Source organism: Mycetomoellerius zeteki, unplaced genomic scaffold, assembly GCF_001594055.1.
Source record: "Mycetomoellerius zeteki isolate Tzet28-1 unplaced genomic scaffold, Tzet1.0 scaffold223, whole genome shotgun sequence".
Taxonomy (NCBI): domain Eukaryota; kingdom Metazoa; phylum Arthropoda; class Insecta; order Hymenoptera; family Formicidae; genus Mycetomoellerius; species Mycetomoellerius zeteki.
This window is the reverse complement of record NW_017257198.1, coordinates 861,365-880,840: the sequence shown is the minus strand read 5'-3', so window position 1 is coordinate 880,840 and position 19,476 is coordinate 861,365. Positions and strand designations below refer to the sequence as shown.

Below are 19,476 nucleotides of genomic sequence, written 5' to 3'. Positions count from 1 at the left end.
AAAAAATTAACGCAATAAATTAAGTTTCTAACGATTGGATACACATAATTCTATTATAATTGCGCAAAATAAGTTTCTGTGATGCACATAATTACGCTGATATAAATGATGGTAACGATTGATTCATTTGCAATAACATTATATATAGTCCCTACTCTCTTATGATTCGTTATCAACTTCATTGTGTTTAGCAGTCGAAATTAGTAGTCCTTGTTAATAAAATTCAATTGAAAATTGAATCCTTGTTAAAAATCAGTTGAAAAATTAAGTCAATCGCACTGAGAGTATAAGTACGTATTCTCAGATGAGAAGGCGTAGCCAAATTATAAGTCCAATAATTAAAAATTCACGAAGCAACATGCGATCAGAATCAAATCTTTAAAAACCTGTCCAGTCAGCAATTAACGACGTTATTAAAGATTTATAATTTAAAAATACAATATTTATAATTAAAAAATACAAAACAGAAATAAAATATATAATTAATTCGTACAAGTTATTTAGAAACCTCTATACATTTCTTTTACATTTTATACTAAAATGACAAATAAATAATACATATAAATATAGAGAGATGTTACAGAAAATATAATTCGTTAAAATAATCAGTAACAAGAGATGGACTCACCACTCCCCACCAAAGCGCATCGGCATAACTCGCGAAGTCTGTTTTGCCGTCTGGTCCAACTGCATCTTTTTCGGCAAGATATACGAAATAGCTGCTGAAAATGAGGCCTAGGAACCCAATGTACAGTGTTGTAATCAACTCCTGTTAAATAAGAAAAATAAAAATGTCTTGCAACTATTAATACCAAAATTTCACGTATGTATCATGTGTATGTATAAATTTTTTATAAAATGTACGTAAATGTAGACATTGTTATATATCCCCATTCCTATGGAGGCATTTATACACTTGTTTGTTTACAAATAGTAATTAAAATCATTGCTAAGATCACCTTCTTGTGTATTTTGGCAATTTTCGAGATATTTTCGCTATAATTGGTGATATACCTGACGATGTATGAAAACTACCGAACCCAGAAGTCGCCACGTGCCACCTTGACGATCGACATGAAGCATTCGCAGAATCTGCAAAAACCGAATGCCTCTGATGGCGGAAGTGGCGAATACCTGACCATTGCTTCCTACCGACAAGACAACCATGGACGCTACTACGACAATTAAATCTGAAAAGAAAAAATGAGAAAAATATCTCTTATGATGAATACAAAAAAGAAACATAATCGCGATAAATTCGGGTGTATCTAATATACATATGTATATCATTACAAATAGTGTAATTTTTACATGTGTCGATTAAAATATATAATATAATAAACATACACATACAATATCTATTTATTTTAATACACACTCATTCACACATATTTATTTTAATATGTATACATATATGTATTAAAATAAATATTTTTGGACATCGATTAAGTATGCATATAATCGGTAGCAATTGATAAATGCAAAGCATGTAATCCGATTAATGTCTTATCCGACGTTACTATTTATCTGCAAAATACGTCGACGATGTACATTGTTAACGATTAAAAACAATTCTCTTTCCATCACGCGCTACGAAATTGCTGGAATAGATGTAATTTCAGCAATTCCGCGGCTGGCCTGTTAATAATAATGTTCCATTTTCTACATTGCAGACATTTACTATTCTACACTTATAAACGAAATGAAGTAAAATACGGTACATTCTCAATTATTTGAGATAACTGCTGGAAAAGAGATATGCGCGAGATAAAAAAAAACCTAATCCGACAGGTACTATTTACCACGCAGTCAACAATAAACGATATAAAATAAACTTAGCGCCGAGACACTCAAGTGTCTCTCAAGATTCGAAAAAACAACTAATTTAAATTGATTCAAATCAAATTCATTTTATTTACCACAAATTGCAAATACACGAATACGATTATTAGATAATGATGGGGAAATTTAGATAACAAAAATCTTGTTCTGAATAATATCTACAAATATATAGATAGATAATTAAATACATGCGGAAATTTTTAATTGATTTGAGCAGCAGTCTGCTTTTCAGATAATATTGGAAAAAAATAAACTCGTCTGTTTTATTTTTTCTGTTTTTACTCTGTTAAGCTTTCAATCACGTACTCGTATTTGTCGTCAATGTAATTACAAAGTTTACGAAATAGAGGCTAAATCAATTTTAGGCGAATCTTCAATTAAGGGAGGAATTTCGATGTTCACATTCATTTGTAGAACGCATCCGACAGAACGATGGCTGCGATACAAAGCGCCCGCAATCTTGATTTTAGTAAAATGGATTCGATATTAAGGCCAGCAGAGTTTAATATCACAAAGTTGGCCAGTAGCGACGATCACAAACGATCCAATACAAACGATACGAAACAAAGAGACAATTGTGAGTGGATCAAGATCCTATTTTGCGTCGATCGAACAATGCAAATATCAGATTAATTTTGGCTGTGTTACGTTTTGACTAACCGTTAGGAGAAAACGAGCAACTCACCTATGATACAAATCGGTTTCCGTATGAATCGTAGCCGTCCACAGCAGCCCATATACTTTGATCTGCAGCCCGCGCTCCATAATCGAACCAAATATTCAACTCCGAAGAATACCACGAGACATATTTCCTGAATAGAATGAAGTGTAAGTGATCTCTCAACCTTAAACTTGATACTAAGGCCGGTACTCATAATCGGTTCTTATTTTAAAATTGTCTTAGGTAATGTCTCAAGATAATAATACGGCTCTATGATCGACTTATAACATCTCAAGACTATACTTAACATGGTCTTAAATATAAGAATCGATTATGAATACCGATCCAATTGAATTCATAGCAATCGTGACAGAATCGGCAATTATATATCCAACATCGGTGAGAAAATATAACAGAATAATTCTATGGATTAATATAGACGTTAGGCTAATTCACATCTCTAAAATAAATATACAAAGAACGCGGTAGAATAGAGCTATTGTATCGATTGTACTAACGCTGTTGTATGAACGGGATGCCCTAGAAAAACGAGGATGTCGATGTTAGAACCGCAACAAAGTGGGTGAGATTCTTGAGAACTGGCTTATACTATATTCTTTTATAATCCAGAACATTGACGAGCTTCGTGCTTTGTGCACGCTTATTTTCTTCGCGTTCGCATGGGAAAAGGTGAGAAAGAATCGCGAGCAAAGATTTTTACAATATTGAATATCGATTTATGAATTGATTTTGTACCGACGATAGTCTGCGTAATTTAACGTGTAAACTTTCGCAGAGTTTACCCTCTTTAAACGATAAGAGATGAGAGGAAGGATTAATTTTATTTGTGCAACTTCGATGGTGATGAAAGAAGAGAAAAAGTTTTTCGTCGAGAACTGTTGTAAAGTCTATTCTCGGGCGAACCAACAAATTTAAAGTGTTCTTTTCGAAGACTAATTAAATGAGATTTGCTTTAACTTTCTTACGGAACGTTACAAACCCTTGTTTATGAATTCCTAATCACTGTCAGTGTTTAACGTTTCGTGCTTGGAAAGTACAGTGGTATTCTATCAGATGCACCTAATTCTTCCCTCGAGACGAAACATTAAGTTGAATTTTAAACTTGAATAGAAAAATATATAGAATAGGCAGAAATATACACCAAGAATAATAGAGATACAATAATTGAAATTTTATTACAAAAATAAAAAAAAGATAATTTGCAGAACGCTTGAATCGATATTTTTATCGAGCTTTTAATTCCAATATATATATAGCACACAAAGATTATAGAAATATTAAATATAAAAAATGAGCGTATGTAGAACTTGATCAGTTCAGTCATTATTGAGATCCGATAATCTCAATCCCCCGCAACTCGCCGACTCGCGTAAAGGAGGCACGGCAGTGTCGCTGCGCTTGGCTTAGCGCCGAGATACTACCGTGTCTCCAGATATCCTCAAATTGCGACAAATGGGTGGTTTAATTTGTTTCAATATTAAAAAAAAGATTCCACATTAGTCAAAGAACTTTTAGATAAAAGATGATTCGTTAAATCTGTACGTACTTTATATACATCAAACGTATGCTTTTTTTGCACTGATACAAAGGAAAGTGTAATCAATGTGGTTGCGATAAAATACTTTTAATTTAGCAGTGTGTTCTGCAGTATTTCTTTAAATAGTGTTATTGACATTATTCGATGCAGAGATGCTTTTAATATCCTATCCAGTTATATATTATTGTACTTAATAATGAATACGAGCTACTCACCATCCAAAACAGAGTTTCGTTTGCGAAGTTACTGTATTGATCTATCGTTGACAAAACGCTAAATATGAGGCACACCAATACCACCATGAACCTGAAAACAAAGATATATAATGATGTATGTATATGACAAACCTCAATTGGAATCTAGTATAGTTATAAAATTCCAATCAGATAAATAATTGATTAGATTGATTCATTAGAAGCGTGGGCTGTCATATATGTATGTACATTAAAATCAGATTTACATTTAAAGCGACTTCACGGTCTTGATCTAACTCTCTATCACGTAACAAATACAAAATCAAAACTTGATTCTATCATAAAGTTTCACCTGAAGTAACGATTTGATTTATTAAAAGCGTAGGTACAATTAAATACACATTTATAAAATATAATTCTTTAGATTCTTATTAAATTCAACTGCCATTTTCTTTTTTCAGCTTTCGGCTGATAATTTTCGTACTATTGAAAATAATATAAAACTGTTGAATGATTTGTTGATACGTATGCTTGCTGATTACGCTTAATCACTAAAATTACTAAAAAATGGATGCTCCTAAACCATTGTACTTTTTTAGTTTTAAATCTTTATAAATATGGAATCTAATTTCTTATATATGAATACATCAGATGCAATCACAGTAAATAAACATATGACATTAGAAACAATCTCAGCAAAATAAGAAATAAATTGAAAAGAGATACAATAATTTTAAAATCAATCTTCTCGTAAAATAAAAAAAGTTTATCACATTACAACTTGCGCTTATCTAACCGCACTCTTCTCTTATTAGCCTTGAATTCCTTCATTTGTTATACTTTTTAAGAATTGAAATTCCGTATTATTGTTACGTTTTAAGTTATAATTTTAAAACATATTATATATATTGTACATAATATATGTTGCGTAAAATTCGTATTAATAAATCTTCATTACTGATAATCCAGATTAGTGTTAAACCTCTGTGATAATTATAATACCATTGGTAATTATAATTTGCTTAACTATCGATATTATACAACAAATCTAACATATTATAACGTAACAATATTTAATGATTGAAATGCGACATAAATTTTATTATTACAATTTAATAAACAATTTAGGCTCAAATGAATAAATCAATTACGTAGAAGTGCCTGTATTACAATTATGCAAGTGCCATGTAAGTCTAACATTCGTTCCATATTTGATATCAGAAATACTTGAACAAATCAAATACTACATATATAAAAAAAAATTGTAATATCTAGTAAATTCAGCAATTTAATGCATTTGTGAAACGTTCCACAAGCGAAATAACATTCACGACAATACCACAACTTAATGGTTTCGCTTAAATAAGGACATATACAAAAATAAGGACATACGCAAAAATTATAGTTGTAAGATAGAATAATAATTATTTACACACTAACTTCCTGTATTGCCTCATTTACAGCACTTTTACGTAATTGTATTATTATATTTCTTGACTATATTACGTATATTATATATTGACCATGTATGATGTTTCAGTTTCTGCGTTAGCAGAACTTTGCCTTGTTGTTAATTCTAACTCTGAATAATAAAAGTGCTGCTAAGCTTACAAATTTTTCCACTAGAATAAACTATTCGTTAAACTACTGTCACCTGAGTCTAATCAAACTGACAAATTACTTGACAAACTTACACAGACATGATACTGGACATATACTTTACTGATTACTGGTTGCAAAGTGTAACTTTATACTTAAACTTGTAAAAGAGCATTATAAAGATATTATATATATGTACATATACATATATATATACATATACACACACACACAACCGCCCGTAGTGCCTATCGCTCAAGGTCGCTTATATTCCGCGACGATTGAATGTAAAAATATTAATAGACAATATATCCGCTATTATACTTTGCTATTCTTGTCTAATAGGTAAATTCATTGTAAAAACTGCGAAAACCACCATTGTTTTTACAAAATAGTGAAATTGATCAAAAATTTAATATTAAAGTGCTACACATATGTATTAGAAAGAGAGAAAAATTACATTCGAGATTTTCCAATATTATTTTGACACATCTCTCTCTCTCTATTCTCTAATATATTATAATATAAATTAACTAGTTATTATGTATTGTATATACAATTATAAATTAATATAAATCCTGTATCAAACAAATTTCCCGTTATGAATAAACATAAAAGATAATTTCATAAAAGTACATATACAAGTACATATTAGACGATTTAATGAAAGATTCAATTCAACGTTAAAAAAAATTTCGATAAATAGTTCTGTAAGCAATAAATTCTACATCTTTTATAATTTTTTGTTAATTTTAACTCTGAATCTCTAGAGAACCATGTTATTAAATAACATGCTCTTTGATGTATTTAGTTGCATATGCTCAAACATACATTAACTATGTTGTATACTTTCGTATGTTTAATAATAAAATATAATCTCCCCGTGCAACAAAAGATTTGAGGTCGCGCATAATATCGAATTTCGATTACAAATGTAGTTTCGCGAATGTGTTTGTGAGAAGAATTGATATCCACATATACATATGTATATGTATCAAGATTCACCTGCACGCTAACTCTTAGTGTGGAAAAATTCGCTTTTCATTTTCTCGGCAAATTTTTAAAATCCTTATTGTGAATCTTAGTCAGCCGCTTATCGATGCTGTGCATCGCACGAACTAACGACGTAGAAAAAAAAAAGAAAAAACGTGAGATAGCAAAGCAAACTTCGCGTATGCGAGGGCATGAACGGGACCGGTAATTGTTACGATCTCACGATCGATCGGCATTTTCGTTGTTTGTACAAGTAATTTATTATTGAGCGTTACCTCGTTAAGCAACGGGACGAGTGCGCGGCATTAACGAAAGTGTGCGGCCTCCGCCGTGTGGCAGCTCTTTAAGATGGCGTGTCGAGGGCCTATAATTCCGACGTATGTACAGTACCTCGTGGCTACACGGGTCACCTTCATCGACCTACTATGATAATTGTCTAACATATTCCTCCTTTTTTCCCCGAGTATCGCTAGGAACTCATCCATCTTCCGTCGAGCGTCGGACATCTCGCTACTCGCGGATAGCACGCTTTTTGTTTGGCCGTGGAAATGCCAAAGTCACGGGAATGTCCGTTGAATAAAACGCAAAGTAACAATTCAACCTATCGCCGAGCTTTGAAGAACTCATTTGTTTTATACGCAATTATTTTTTTTAATTTTGTTGCTAAATTGTTTTGTACGTGTCGCGTAGTAAAGTAGATATATGTCATTTCAGAGCATTTATAATATATACATATCATGGAAGAAATTATCTGAAATTATTATATTTCTTAATTTTTCAGATATTTTCGATTCAAATATTTAGAAATAAATTGGAGTATTTTTAAATGAAAATTTAAAATATATATAGAAATAATTTAATAATAGAAAAAATTTAAAATAGATATAATTATCATCTAGATTTTTAGTCTTCTTTTCATTTATACGATTATGAGCAAAATATCAAAAGTTATTTATTCAGTCAGATTTGAAGAAGTATTAAGGAAAGAAAAGAACTTTAATAAAATAAGCACTTTCACAACGCATAAAAAATTCATTCTTTAATTTCCGAAAAATACAGAGAGAAAATAGAATAAATACAAAAGAAAAGATTAAAGAAAATCTTTTAAAATGAAACAAAATTTATTCCTAAATCTAAATCAAACTTATCTTAAGATTTAAAATTTCAAACAAGACTTACTACTATTTGCAAGAAAAAAAACATTTTGAGAAATAATTTATTTAAAGATAAAAATCTTTGAATTGCGACAAAATTCTCTGAAAATATCTTGAATTCTTCAGGTAGAAAAAGATTCTCTGAGAATTTTAGATCTTTATAAAAAGCAAACACATCATACATTTGATCGTTTGGGAAAACTCTACGAAGAAACAATATCCCTAAAAAAAAACATAATTTATTATAGGATACTTTGTAGAATTGAATTAAAAAGCTGTGACAAAATCTATAATTATCAATATTAACACTTGCACGTCAATGGACGGCACGATATTATGGCTAAAAATGTATAAAATGATTGAGTATGTGCATCCCTTGTATGTCAATTAACCTACATGCGATCGAAGGAAGATAGAACGTGCGTGTATGACTCCTACAGCAGTAATGTCACGTTATGTCGCATCATTTATTCATACTCGCGGTTTAATTACAAATGGATCTCCGAGGGCTCGGAATAACGTAAACTTCTCCGATCGTGCGAATCGCTCGATATGCGCAGATAAGTATCTGCGCATTAATCATTCTCACGGAAATTGAATTTACATTTACGCGTGTGCTACACTGCCTCTAATAAAACAAATTAATTGAAAAAGAATGTAATTGTAATTCATTGATGATGAAAAGACTAAATAATATAATATTATCACGCGTGATGGATATACATAATTCCCCTGTCATTCCCGACAAATTGAAAAAAAAATGGAAAGGTCAAAGGTAATATTTCGCTGAAAAGATAAGATAATTTTTCGCTGAAAAAATCAATTCGTGCTTGGCCGTTCATGCAACTTTGTGAAATTATGCCCTATACTTTAAATTATTTTAAATAAATTGCGAATGTCGCGTATGTTTGATGTTTCATTTATCGATTTACGTGTATCTAAGCAAATTGGTTGTGATTTCCTAATCGCTTGATTTCATTCTCAGATTCGCGCTTTCTGATCGCGTTTAAATTATTGAAAAATTTAATAACGACCTTCCAAGGCACGATATGTAATCTCCATGGGCATTATTATATGCGATATCGATATATCAATTCGCGCGCGCGCGTGTGATTCTCATCTAAAAATAACAGGCCACACGCAAATAGCTTGCATATGCATTGGGCCTAACAACACGCTGCCATTTACGCCCGTTTGAAAGTAGGCCAGTCGAATTAGAATTACCTCTATTAACAGGGCAAATTTCTTTTATCGTTTAACATCACCATGCACAAAATACGTTTACATCACATTTAACTGACGTTTTGAAATTCACAAACTGATAATTGTATTTTTCAGAAAAAATTACTTATAATTTAAAACTGCAACGATGAAAGCTAAGATTACAGATTTAAATTAAATTAATGTAAAACCGTTTTAACGTAATATAAAGTTAATGACAGATTTCTCTTAAATGATTTAATATTTTTGGAAATTAATATTATTTTAATATTATTTTATTGTACAGTAATTGAAATTAACAAAGTGAAAATTGTGAATTCACAATAACTGAGTGTAATCTATTTATTATATTTTCAGCTACAACTCAATGTAGAACTGATGATAGATTCCAGTAGAGTCTTTTCCTCAAAATTGAATGACTCTTATCCCTTTTGCTGTTATCCCCCCTCCCCGATCACATTAACATCAGGTTAGTAATAGTACGATAATAGATAATAACAGGTACCGTAACGCCAATCGATAGGATTACTCGAGCAATTAAATATTTACTGCGGCGTTTCGTGCAGCGCAACTTCATTAGTCGGCTATCTAACGATTGTATAAACGACGTGCATTAAAGTCGCACGAAGACCACACTATTCGCTATAATCATGTAACAACCGAATACGATCGACGAGTTTACGAAAAATTTGAAAATTTATTTTTTCATATTGCTAGATTTTAGAGAGAAAGGATTATAAACTTTAGGTTTATTTCATGAAAACGTTAGTGTGAGATGCAGCGATACTTTGTAAAATTATTTTTAAATATTGATAGAATCTACAAGCATACACACTTCAAAGCTATTGATAATAGTAAAAAAATTTTTTATAAGATAAAAATATGTAGCTAAATATGGCTAAAAAGGCTAAAAAAAGTCTTTGTATAGAGTAATTGCCAGATAATTGTTTTAATAAACTTAACCATGCTTTTAGGATGTTGTTGCTTTTAAAGTCAAGATTTTAAAACATAAAGTAAACACAAAAAAAAGTGTACAGCTCCGGGAAATAGTTGTAACAACAAATTATATGGATATTTTCAGTATGCAGGAAAAATGGATATATGTTTCCAGAAATGAATAGCGTGTTCGATATAATAGTAGTATCTCGGGTACAAAATGAAAGATACTTTCGTGGTAATTTCCGAGTGTAGCGTTTTGACTTTTGCGTCGTCAAAAATAGCGGCATATTTTCAAGAAATCCCGCGTCCCGAGTAGAAATGTATCTGGGCGTTCCAATGTTCCATATTGGGCCCCGTGGGGAAGGTCGTGGCACGCCAGTATTGGAAATCTAGCCGGGCGCTACCTAGTATTTCATCTAGGTGCTAGACAGAATTATGCTGAGGTGCCAAGATAGGAAAATTAGCCGGGGGTTAGCTAATGCCGGGCCGGTGAGGCAGGATCATAATAACCATGGTAGAAGTATAAAGGTATGATCTTGCGCGTGGCCACGCCCACTGTTCAATCAAAATATGCTCAAACAAGCATACGTCATTATTAAGCGCGAAATTCGAATGTATGCTTTTAAGCATGCCTTTCAATCCGAAAAATTTTTTGTCTTATGATGATAATTTCCGCATTCTTTAACCGCACAACGTATTTTGAATGTGAAATCACTCGACTTTGCACTACAGAATTTATTCAGCATGTGCTGCACATGCGTTGGCGACATGGCGACTAGAAACTCTCTAATCAGAGTCGCAACACGAGAAAACGAGACTTTAGTTAGAAACTCTCTTCATGGTCTCTTTCCCTTTAAGAGTCTCTAGTTTCAGCAAAATCACACGAAAGAGAGAGGAATATTTTGTCTTTTTCTAACTTTGATTGTTTCTCGTGAGTCTTTCTACTCTTGAAGATTAGTACTTGAAGATTTATAAGAAGATTAATAAAAATAATTGCAAAATGGTTGGGTGTGCAGCCCCATTTTGCTACTAATTCTGCAGCGAAAGGCTATATAATGAAAATATTTCCTCGTGATGCTAAACGTCCAACATTATGAGCAACAAATGTTGGAAAAAATTGGACACCAACGAAAAATGTATATCTCTGATAAAAATGCATAACTTTGATAAAAAAAAAGATAAAACATAATTTTTTCAGTAAGCAATTACTTCCACATATAATGTGAGAAATCTATCTAGTAATAACTTTAAAATGTTTAATCTTGTTTGATTTTAACAATAATACAAATATATATACTTTGAATGGGCGATATCCGTATAGGAACACAAAAAATTGATTATATCGATTCGAAGTAGATGAAGTTTTTAACCTTGTTAAAAATAAAAAAAAAAAAAAAAAAAAAAAAAACAATTCTTTGTAAAGGTTTAAAATGGCACTATCTTGGTTGGAAAAATTGATTTTTCGCAAAATAGGTTAATTTGCAAACGAATTTTAGCGTATCGATACGCGCATCGCCCATTCCTACAATATACATAGACATTCGAATATAGGCGGAAATTGCTGAAAAATGGCGGACCAATCAAAACTGGCTGTCTGATGTCGCGACTCTGATTAAGCCGTGATCAGACTATGCATTGGAAATTGAGATTGAGATTAAGATTGAGATTAAAATTCAAGATCGCTCAATCACACTATGAATATCCAACAGCAGTTAAGATTGAGATTAGTAAGAATATCGGGATAACTGAAACCACACATAACAAAAACTATTGAATACGCATTTAATTGCACTCACACGTTAATTGTGCTATGTTTATACTTCTTATAATCCTTTATAACTTATTATTTGTACATACACAATACATTTGGTGAGATTAGTCATGTGAGATTAGTCACGTGACTGAAATACTGGAAGCTTATTGGTTGAGATTGAGATTGAAGATTGGAAAAATAGACGGAGCCCTATATTTCAATCTGCAATCTCAATCTCGGCCTGCTCTGTTCTCATTGGTCGAGCTTCAATCTTAATCTCGATCTTAATCTCAATCTCAGTCTTCAATGCATAGTTTGATCACGGTTTTAGAGGATCTCTAATGGCGACCATATTACATTGACACGACCGCTCCGGACATAGCCGAAGGCTGACCGAATGTGACGTATGCTTGATACATGCGTAGTGGTCTACTACTGATTGAGCATACCCTTATACTTATACCATGATAGTAATCATTTTTTAATATAATTAATGTTATTCAATAATATGAAGTAAGAAGTAAGAATAAGAAATTGATCAATAACAGTCGATATATCGACGATAGTATTCTACTCACAATCGACTGTGATCGGTCAATTTCTTACTCTTACTTCTTACTCCGTGAACTATAGATGACGCATTATGCGTTTAAAATTTATTTTAAATCTAGATTACCCTGTCCTTTCCTAGATAGCGACTAGACAGATTTAATATCTTGGGGCAACACACTGCCTCGTGATCAAGGCCTAGACAGTTTTCTCAAATTTCAGCGGCACCACCTCGCGAACCAGAACCTAGACAATTTTCCAATATTGGGCCTACAGCGCATCACGAACCAGGGCCAAGAAAGTTTTCCAATATTGGAACTGGTCATTATTGCCGTTACTACCCAGTATAGCCCCAGGCTAGCCTTCCAATATAGCGCCTACATTAACTCATAGAAAACTAGATGGGGCCCATATAGCGCCAGGTTGTAATTTCCATCCGGGATGTTGCAATAAGACGCGCAAAAGAATTTTAGCATATTATCTGTTATTAACACATTTATCTCCAATAAACTCGGTTACCTATATTTCGAAAAAATTATGCGAGTTCATAAATTAGCCAACTTTAAGTAGATACGTCTTATTATACGTACGGCTATTTCACACAACGCGAAGATATCTTAGATTCTATTTTAGATGCATAAAAAATATAGTAACTTTTTGATAAAAATATTCTAATTTATTTATAAGCATACTCTCTAAATCTGAATCAGTGGATAATCACTGATATCAGTGCCAAGTATGCCACTGGATAATTAGACTATCCACTGAGTTTCAGATTTAGAGAGTACAAAGTGTTGCACTTCTTGCACATTGTAGGTATCTTTGATTGTTATTATCTTTACTTGTACTAAAAAAAGACCTAAGTCCAAATGAAGGCTTTGACATTAAAAAAAATAATACACGAGAAGCCCACGTGGTGTTAAAGTATTAATGAGAGAATATTGTACAATATTATAAGATATAAAACAAAATAAAGGACTAAATAAAATGTTAATGGCTTCAATTTCTCGCACTCTATCATTCGTGTCCAAACTTAAACGAAAATAGACGGAAAGTGTTGGCAAGATGGAAAAAAGCGAGAAAACTTACGTATATTCGTGACGATCGATTTGTTTCGTGGATACGTTGCCGCGTTTTGTTTTGATAATGAATTATTTAAAAGGCTGCGGTGCTTGGCGACAGTTTGAAAGAAATGAAAAACAGTCTATTGAATAATGCACGAATCCGCGAAATTTTTCAGTGAATGATGCCTACCGTAGCAATAGATGTACTTCGCCGGCCAATGTATACGTTTGCATGACATGAAGCCGAAGCACAATGAATGTACATGCAATGTTGTTTATTAATATCCTAAGACTATTCTAATTTTCTTATACATGAATACACACTTATATAATGTAAAAAAATATATATATAAAAGTCGAAGAAAATCCGTCAAGTTTATAAATAAAGATAACTAAATAGGATATGATACGACGGAGTACAATATGACATAATAATAGACTGCAATTGACTTTGATTGATCCTTCTGCCGTTATCAAGTTTTTATATGAAAAAGTTTCTTTCCACTTTCTTTAAGATAATACAAATTCTTTAACAATTGATATAATTTTCTAAGACAATGATAGGACAAAAATATACAGAGATATATAATAAGGATGTTTTCGAAGCATTGTAAATATTTTTAACGTATAAAAATAGAAGCGTAAATATTATTTTCGAAGAGAACTTTCTGACAAATTAATCGGTTTTATCGTCTTATCGCATCGTCACAATGAAAATTTTCATATACAAGCACAAATACATTTAGATATTCCTGTAAAGTTATTCATGCATATACATGCGTTCTCAAAATATTCAAATGAAAAAAAGTGAAATATTATGTAGGATTCTTTCTTCCATATTCTGCTTTTCAAGAAGTTTCAAACTTGTTCGCATTTTTCAATAGAATATTATAAAATTAAATTCATAAAACTACTCAAAAATATGCGTATCTCGAATGAACCTATTTTTAAGAATGCAAAAGAATAAAAAGTAATTTATTAAATTCGATCTAAGAGTTTTCTCGTAGCAGTAAGCCTATTGGCCTCGTACAAATAATAAATTATTACTTCCACAAAGATTAAATTAGCATCTGTTCAATAAAGATATAGTGTGTAATAAGTTAAAATATTATAAACATTAAAGTACTTGTAAATTATAAAAAATCAGTATAATATCTGTAGTAAAAATTTAAAAATTATAGCAGCTTTTTCACTAATAAAAATTGAATGCTACACGTATAACATTTCAGTCAACTTCTATAAGATGCAAAAAAAAAACAGTTAATAATTCGAGATGTAAGATCTTGTCGCTTAACAGTTAGTTGAAATGCAAATTTCTCGTGTCAATGATGGAAATATAAAAGTTGATATCAGTTGTCTTGGGAGAATATATTTTACTGACACTCTCGAAGTCGAATATTCTCAAGATATATTCGACTGTCGACGTTATATCGTTTGTTATATCGTTTTTCGAATGAGGCCAAAATGATGAGCAATAAAGTCCTAGACGAGGTATCTGTTTTCCGATCAAAAATCAAAGATTGCGCTCGATAGACAGACTGATTCGAGCAAGTGTTCGATTGCAGACCGGGGGAAGTCCTCGACGTTGTCGAGGATTTGGGGCACGCCAGGTGTCAAAGGCCACGGCGCGACGCCAAAATCGATGCTGCGCGAAGAACGGAAACAGGAGGAGTCTCTGACACAGCATTTTATATTCGTATTTTCTAATTAATGTTTAGCTCTTGATAGTGAACAAATGTATGTAAATTCGTGTTTTTACAAATCGTTCATAAGAAATATCGGTAAACGTGTTAATTGCAGAATGTAAGAAATAATGTCGTTCCGTTCTGCTCGAACGGAAGTGAATACTCACACAGCGAAATGGTAGACAAAACACAGCCAACCACCGGGATGTTCGAGGAATACGTAGAGGCGCTCCTGAAAAGTCTTGCCCCTCTTATGATGGAACACGTACTTGGCCTTGAAGGCTTGATCGATCGGCAGATAGATCGGGTAGTAAGGATCGGGCATGCCGGTCTGATCAGGACTCGGCGGTTCCTCCTCGGCGCCAGCAACGTCATTGTCAATGATGTCCTCCTTGCTCTTTTTACGACGGTATTTCCGTTTCATGGGCGTCGGCACCCGCTTATGATGCGCCTCGCCGAAACGCGGTGAACGGAAGCGACGTAAGAAAGTGAAACGACGCGTAGGTGAATGCGATTCCTCCGCGTTCGCGCCGTTGTCTTCGGTGTCCTCGGTCTCACTGCCGGGTGTCTTCAACGCGGTGTCTTCCGCCTCAAGACTCTGCTCGGCCACGAGCTCGTCCTCGCTACCCTGAAGGGCAGCGTAGGCGGTCACGGCACTGCACCGCTTTTCGGCGTGCCTAGAGCATTGGTCCTTGCTTCGTGGAAGACTCTCGTTGTCACCTGGGCATTTCCAGGAGTGACATTGGGGCCAGGCTTGGGAGTCAGAGATTGCGCCGCGATTACGACACCGACCCGTTACTCGATCCTTGAGGCTCGAGAGATTAACGCGATAAAATGTGTCACTTTTCTCATTCAAATTGAGGATTGTTGCTTATGCGTCGCGAAGCAGAAATGCAGTTTTAACTGTTATGTATATAATATAATAATATCGATGACATCATGTTTCTACATCTACACGGATGGATAATTTGATTTTATAATTTTCGAGATGATCGTCAATGAGAGAATTCAATTGATGAACCTCAGATGAATCACCGACAATAAATAGATAGATCAGTCATTGTGCGGAGATTATTAAATATTTGACGCGGCCAGAAGCATTTGCAATTCTAACCACTGGAGAACCACGGAGTAATATCCCATTATGTATTGCGCACGAAAATCCGCCTGCGATCGAGAAGCTTATTTGCGAAATAGGATCGACAAGAACATTTGTTATTAAATGCATTTCTCTGAATAAAACATTTTAGAGAATGATGTGAAAATTAACAAAGTGATTTAAACGGAACTTTGGTTAAAGTTCTCTAATTCTGTGCCTATATTAAGTCAGACAATTAATTTACATGTAATTAAGCAAAATATTTTTGTATCTTTTTATTAAACAAGTTTTATGCTATGTATTAATAAGATAATAATATTTTCATTATAGTTGTTATCATTTTCAAGTTTTACATTTATAATAGTCGCAAAAGAGTGCTCGTTTTAAAAGATGAAGTAGCAAGCACAATTACCGCAGTTCCAAGTTCTTCACTCAGCTTTTTTTGAAATGAATGACTTGTCGTAAAAGTTTCTTATTCCTAATGGCAAACAGCAGGATTGAAAAACCGAGTAAATCGTGCCAAAAAGAGAACCATTTGGTTGCAATGTCTTGTATGAAAAATAGAAGAGATGCATTTAATATTAAAAAGAGTGCCTGCCGTGATTAGCATTGATAGTAGAATAACGAAACATCAATGTTCTACATATACGTTTTTCTCACATCTTTCCACGTTACGGTTGTCGTACTGCATTAGCGACTGTATAAGCAGCCTCTATACGAAAGTCAATAGCACGCACATACTTTAATCGATCTCTTGAATATTAAAGTGTTTTAATGCATCAAAAATTTTTATATTCAGAAAATATTTACATCATTAGTTACTCGGAATGAAACGTCAATTTTATTTCTCAACAAAAAAGTCATGAGTTTATTTTTACGAAAAAATTAACTATTAAAGTATTGACTATTTATATGATTCTCGTAAAAATTGTTAAGTTTAACACCTTGTGAAGGTTTACAGATGATTACACGCAAAATATTATACCACAGTATGTGGTGTAGTATTATATAACATAATATCTATCCTGTGTACGACAGGACGGAGGACAGTCGGGAGACAGAAATTATCGGGAAGGCGGAACAATAGAAACCACAAATCCGACTCGCGCGCTTGTACATTAACGCAAATGAATTGTCTGCAGAGCTTTATAAAAGTGTCCACATCTTTCGTCGTTTTTCTCTTCCTTTCAGACGACGAGACATTAAAAACTCCGTCACATGAACAGATTCAACCGTGTCACAAATCGAGCCTCGAGTATCGAGCGAAGAGATACTGTCATATCCCCCCCTCTCTCCTCCCTCCCCCCCTCTCTCTCTTTTTCTAATCGAGCAGAAGTCGGGCTTCCCAATTCCATTTCTCTGTTAAGCTACGCGAAAATTCACGAGCTATGCGAATTCTCGCTTCCGGCTGAAAGGAATATATCTAATATTCGTCTGTCACGCGCAAAAATATATGCATACGTGTTGCATACGTCGTTACAGTCGCTTTAGTCATGTTGCTTTTTCCTTTTGCACGCATTCTGCAACAAACGGTCTGTTTCATATTACTGCGACGTTTATATTGCTATATGCGACATTTTCATTAATTCAAAAGAATATATAAATTAACACCGCGGAATACGTATAAATTCTCTTTGGCGAAAAGCCTCTGAAAGCAATTTTTAATTAATACGATTTTTTACGACTCTCAAATTGCTCCTATAAACGGTACAAGACCGTAATATATTAGAAAATGCAAAACAGTAATTACATTTAAATGAATAGTTATATAAATATGTATACCAAACGCATTTTTTATTTATAACAAATTTAATCTTTCGGTTCTCTTTTTAATATTTAATTTAAAACTGATTTATATTTCATGTACGGATAGAATTTTGTTAATTATTCTGTATATTATGTTAACTCCAAACGTATTTTAACTGATTCTTTATTTCCTTCGCAGAACTAACTGGAATTTATATAAAGAAAGAGAGAGAGAGAGAGAGAGGGAGAGTTTTAGTTAATCACAGTCGATTCGCTAAACCACATTGACAAAACGACCGACAAACCGCGGTATAAATATTCCATGACGTGCAACAAATGCAACGTGACCCAGAACGGTGGTTATCCACGTCACGCTCTTTCGCGAGATTACTTAGGATTGTGCGATAATATACATATATAATGAATATATGAATCATGCTGAAAATTACGAGAACGACGCTTCAATCTCGTATACCTAAATGACTGCACTTCCTATTATTTGGATGACCCTGGCAGTTAAAGTGACCCTGGGTGTGCGACTGATATGGATGTTGACACTGTTGTCGTTGCTGCTGCTGTTGTTGATTGATTGGTGACTTGAGGACACTCAAAACGAGGTCCTCACGGGAAGGTACGATTCGCGTGATCTGTCGGCTTTGCCGGAAGAGAGTCTCCTGCTCGCCGCGATTCATCCTACAGCCAAGGCGACGACGTTGGAGATAAAATCCTGGATACCACTCGCGTCTCCCCCGTCCTGGACCGCTACCTAGCATAACGGCGTGCAGCATCCCGGCTCCAACTTTCCGGTTATGGTCGATGAGCGGCTCCTAGTCTGCCGGTCGATCGCCCGATCACGCGGTTTGTCCATGATCTCCGGAATCACGAGTCACCGAAATCCTTGTTCACTGCAAAAATCGTCCTGGGATGTGAAATATTACGTAGCACACTGTCGGAAGTTTAATAGTTTAATCTTCGCAATACGTTGTTCCTTTATAAATTATTCATCATGGGACAACGACACAATTTGCTTTGCCAATCCTATCACATTAGAATTTTCATCCCCATCGAGAGAAAAAGAGAGATTCAACCCGTTGTGATTCTATCACCTTTTCTCTCGTAAAAGGTTATTCCTTCACGGTACGGATATCGTCAATAGGATTATTCGACCTGGCCGTCGTTGAAATTTTTGATCGCGTCTAAGACGTAGCGCGACATACGCTTCCATATTCGTCATCATTAATTGCTGTTTTCGGAAGCGCTCGTCAAAGTTCTCGACAACGATACGGACGAGTTTCCAATCAGCGGACATTGAATTGTCTTCAAAATTGCCTTTCACACGTTTGTGCTCTCATTATTGACCTATCGTACAAATTCGTGTCTTTCTAATCAATGTCTCGGTCCTTCCGTAGGTCTTACGGA

The 19,476-nt window shown here is 33.8% G+C and overlaps 1 protein-coding gene across 2 annotated transcripts in view; it reads right to left on the bottom strand.

Moving 5' to 3' along the window:
* LOC108723152 (KCNQ potassium channel) overlaps nucleotides 1–19,080 on the bottom strand; it is a 38,947-nt gene extending 19,867 nt beyond the window's left edge. For both annotated transcript variants that reach the window (XM_018448678.1, XM_018448679.1), the window contains exons 1-6: nucleotides 18,533–19,080; nucleotides 15,380–15,932; nucleotides 4,277–4,367; nucleotides 2,528–2,654; nucleotides 1,015–1,190; nucleotides 629–769 (exon numbers count right to left, since the gene is read on the bottom strand). In XM_018448678.1, the coding sequence (XP_018304180.1) occupies nucleotides 629–769; nucleotides 1,015–1,190; nucleotides 2,528–2,654; nucleotides 4,277–4,367; nucleotides 15,380–15,932; nucleotides 18,533–18,845 (1,401 nt within the window). In that variant the 5' untranslated portion in view covers nucleotides 18,846–19,080. The remainder of the gene's footprint in view (nucleotides 1–628; nucleotides 770–1,014; nucleotides 1,191–2,527; nucleotides 2,655–4,276; nucleotides 4,368–15,379; nucleotides 15,933–18,532) is intronic.
* Nucleotides 19,081–19,476: the final 396 nt, after the last annotated feature.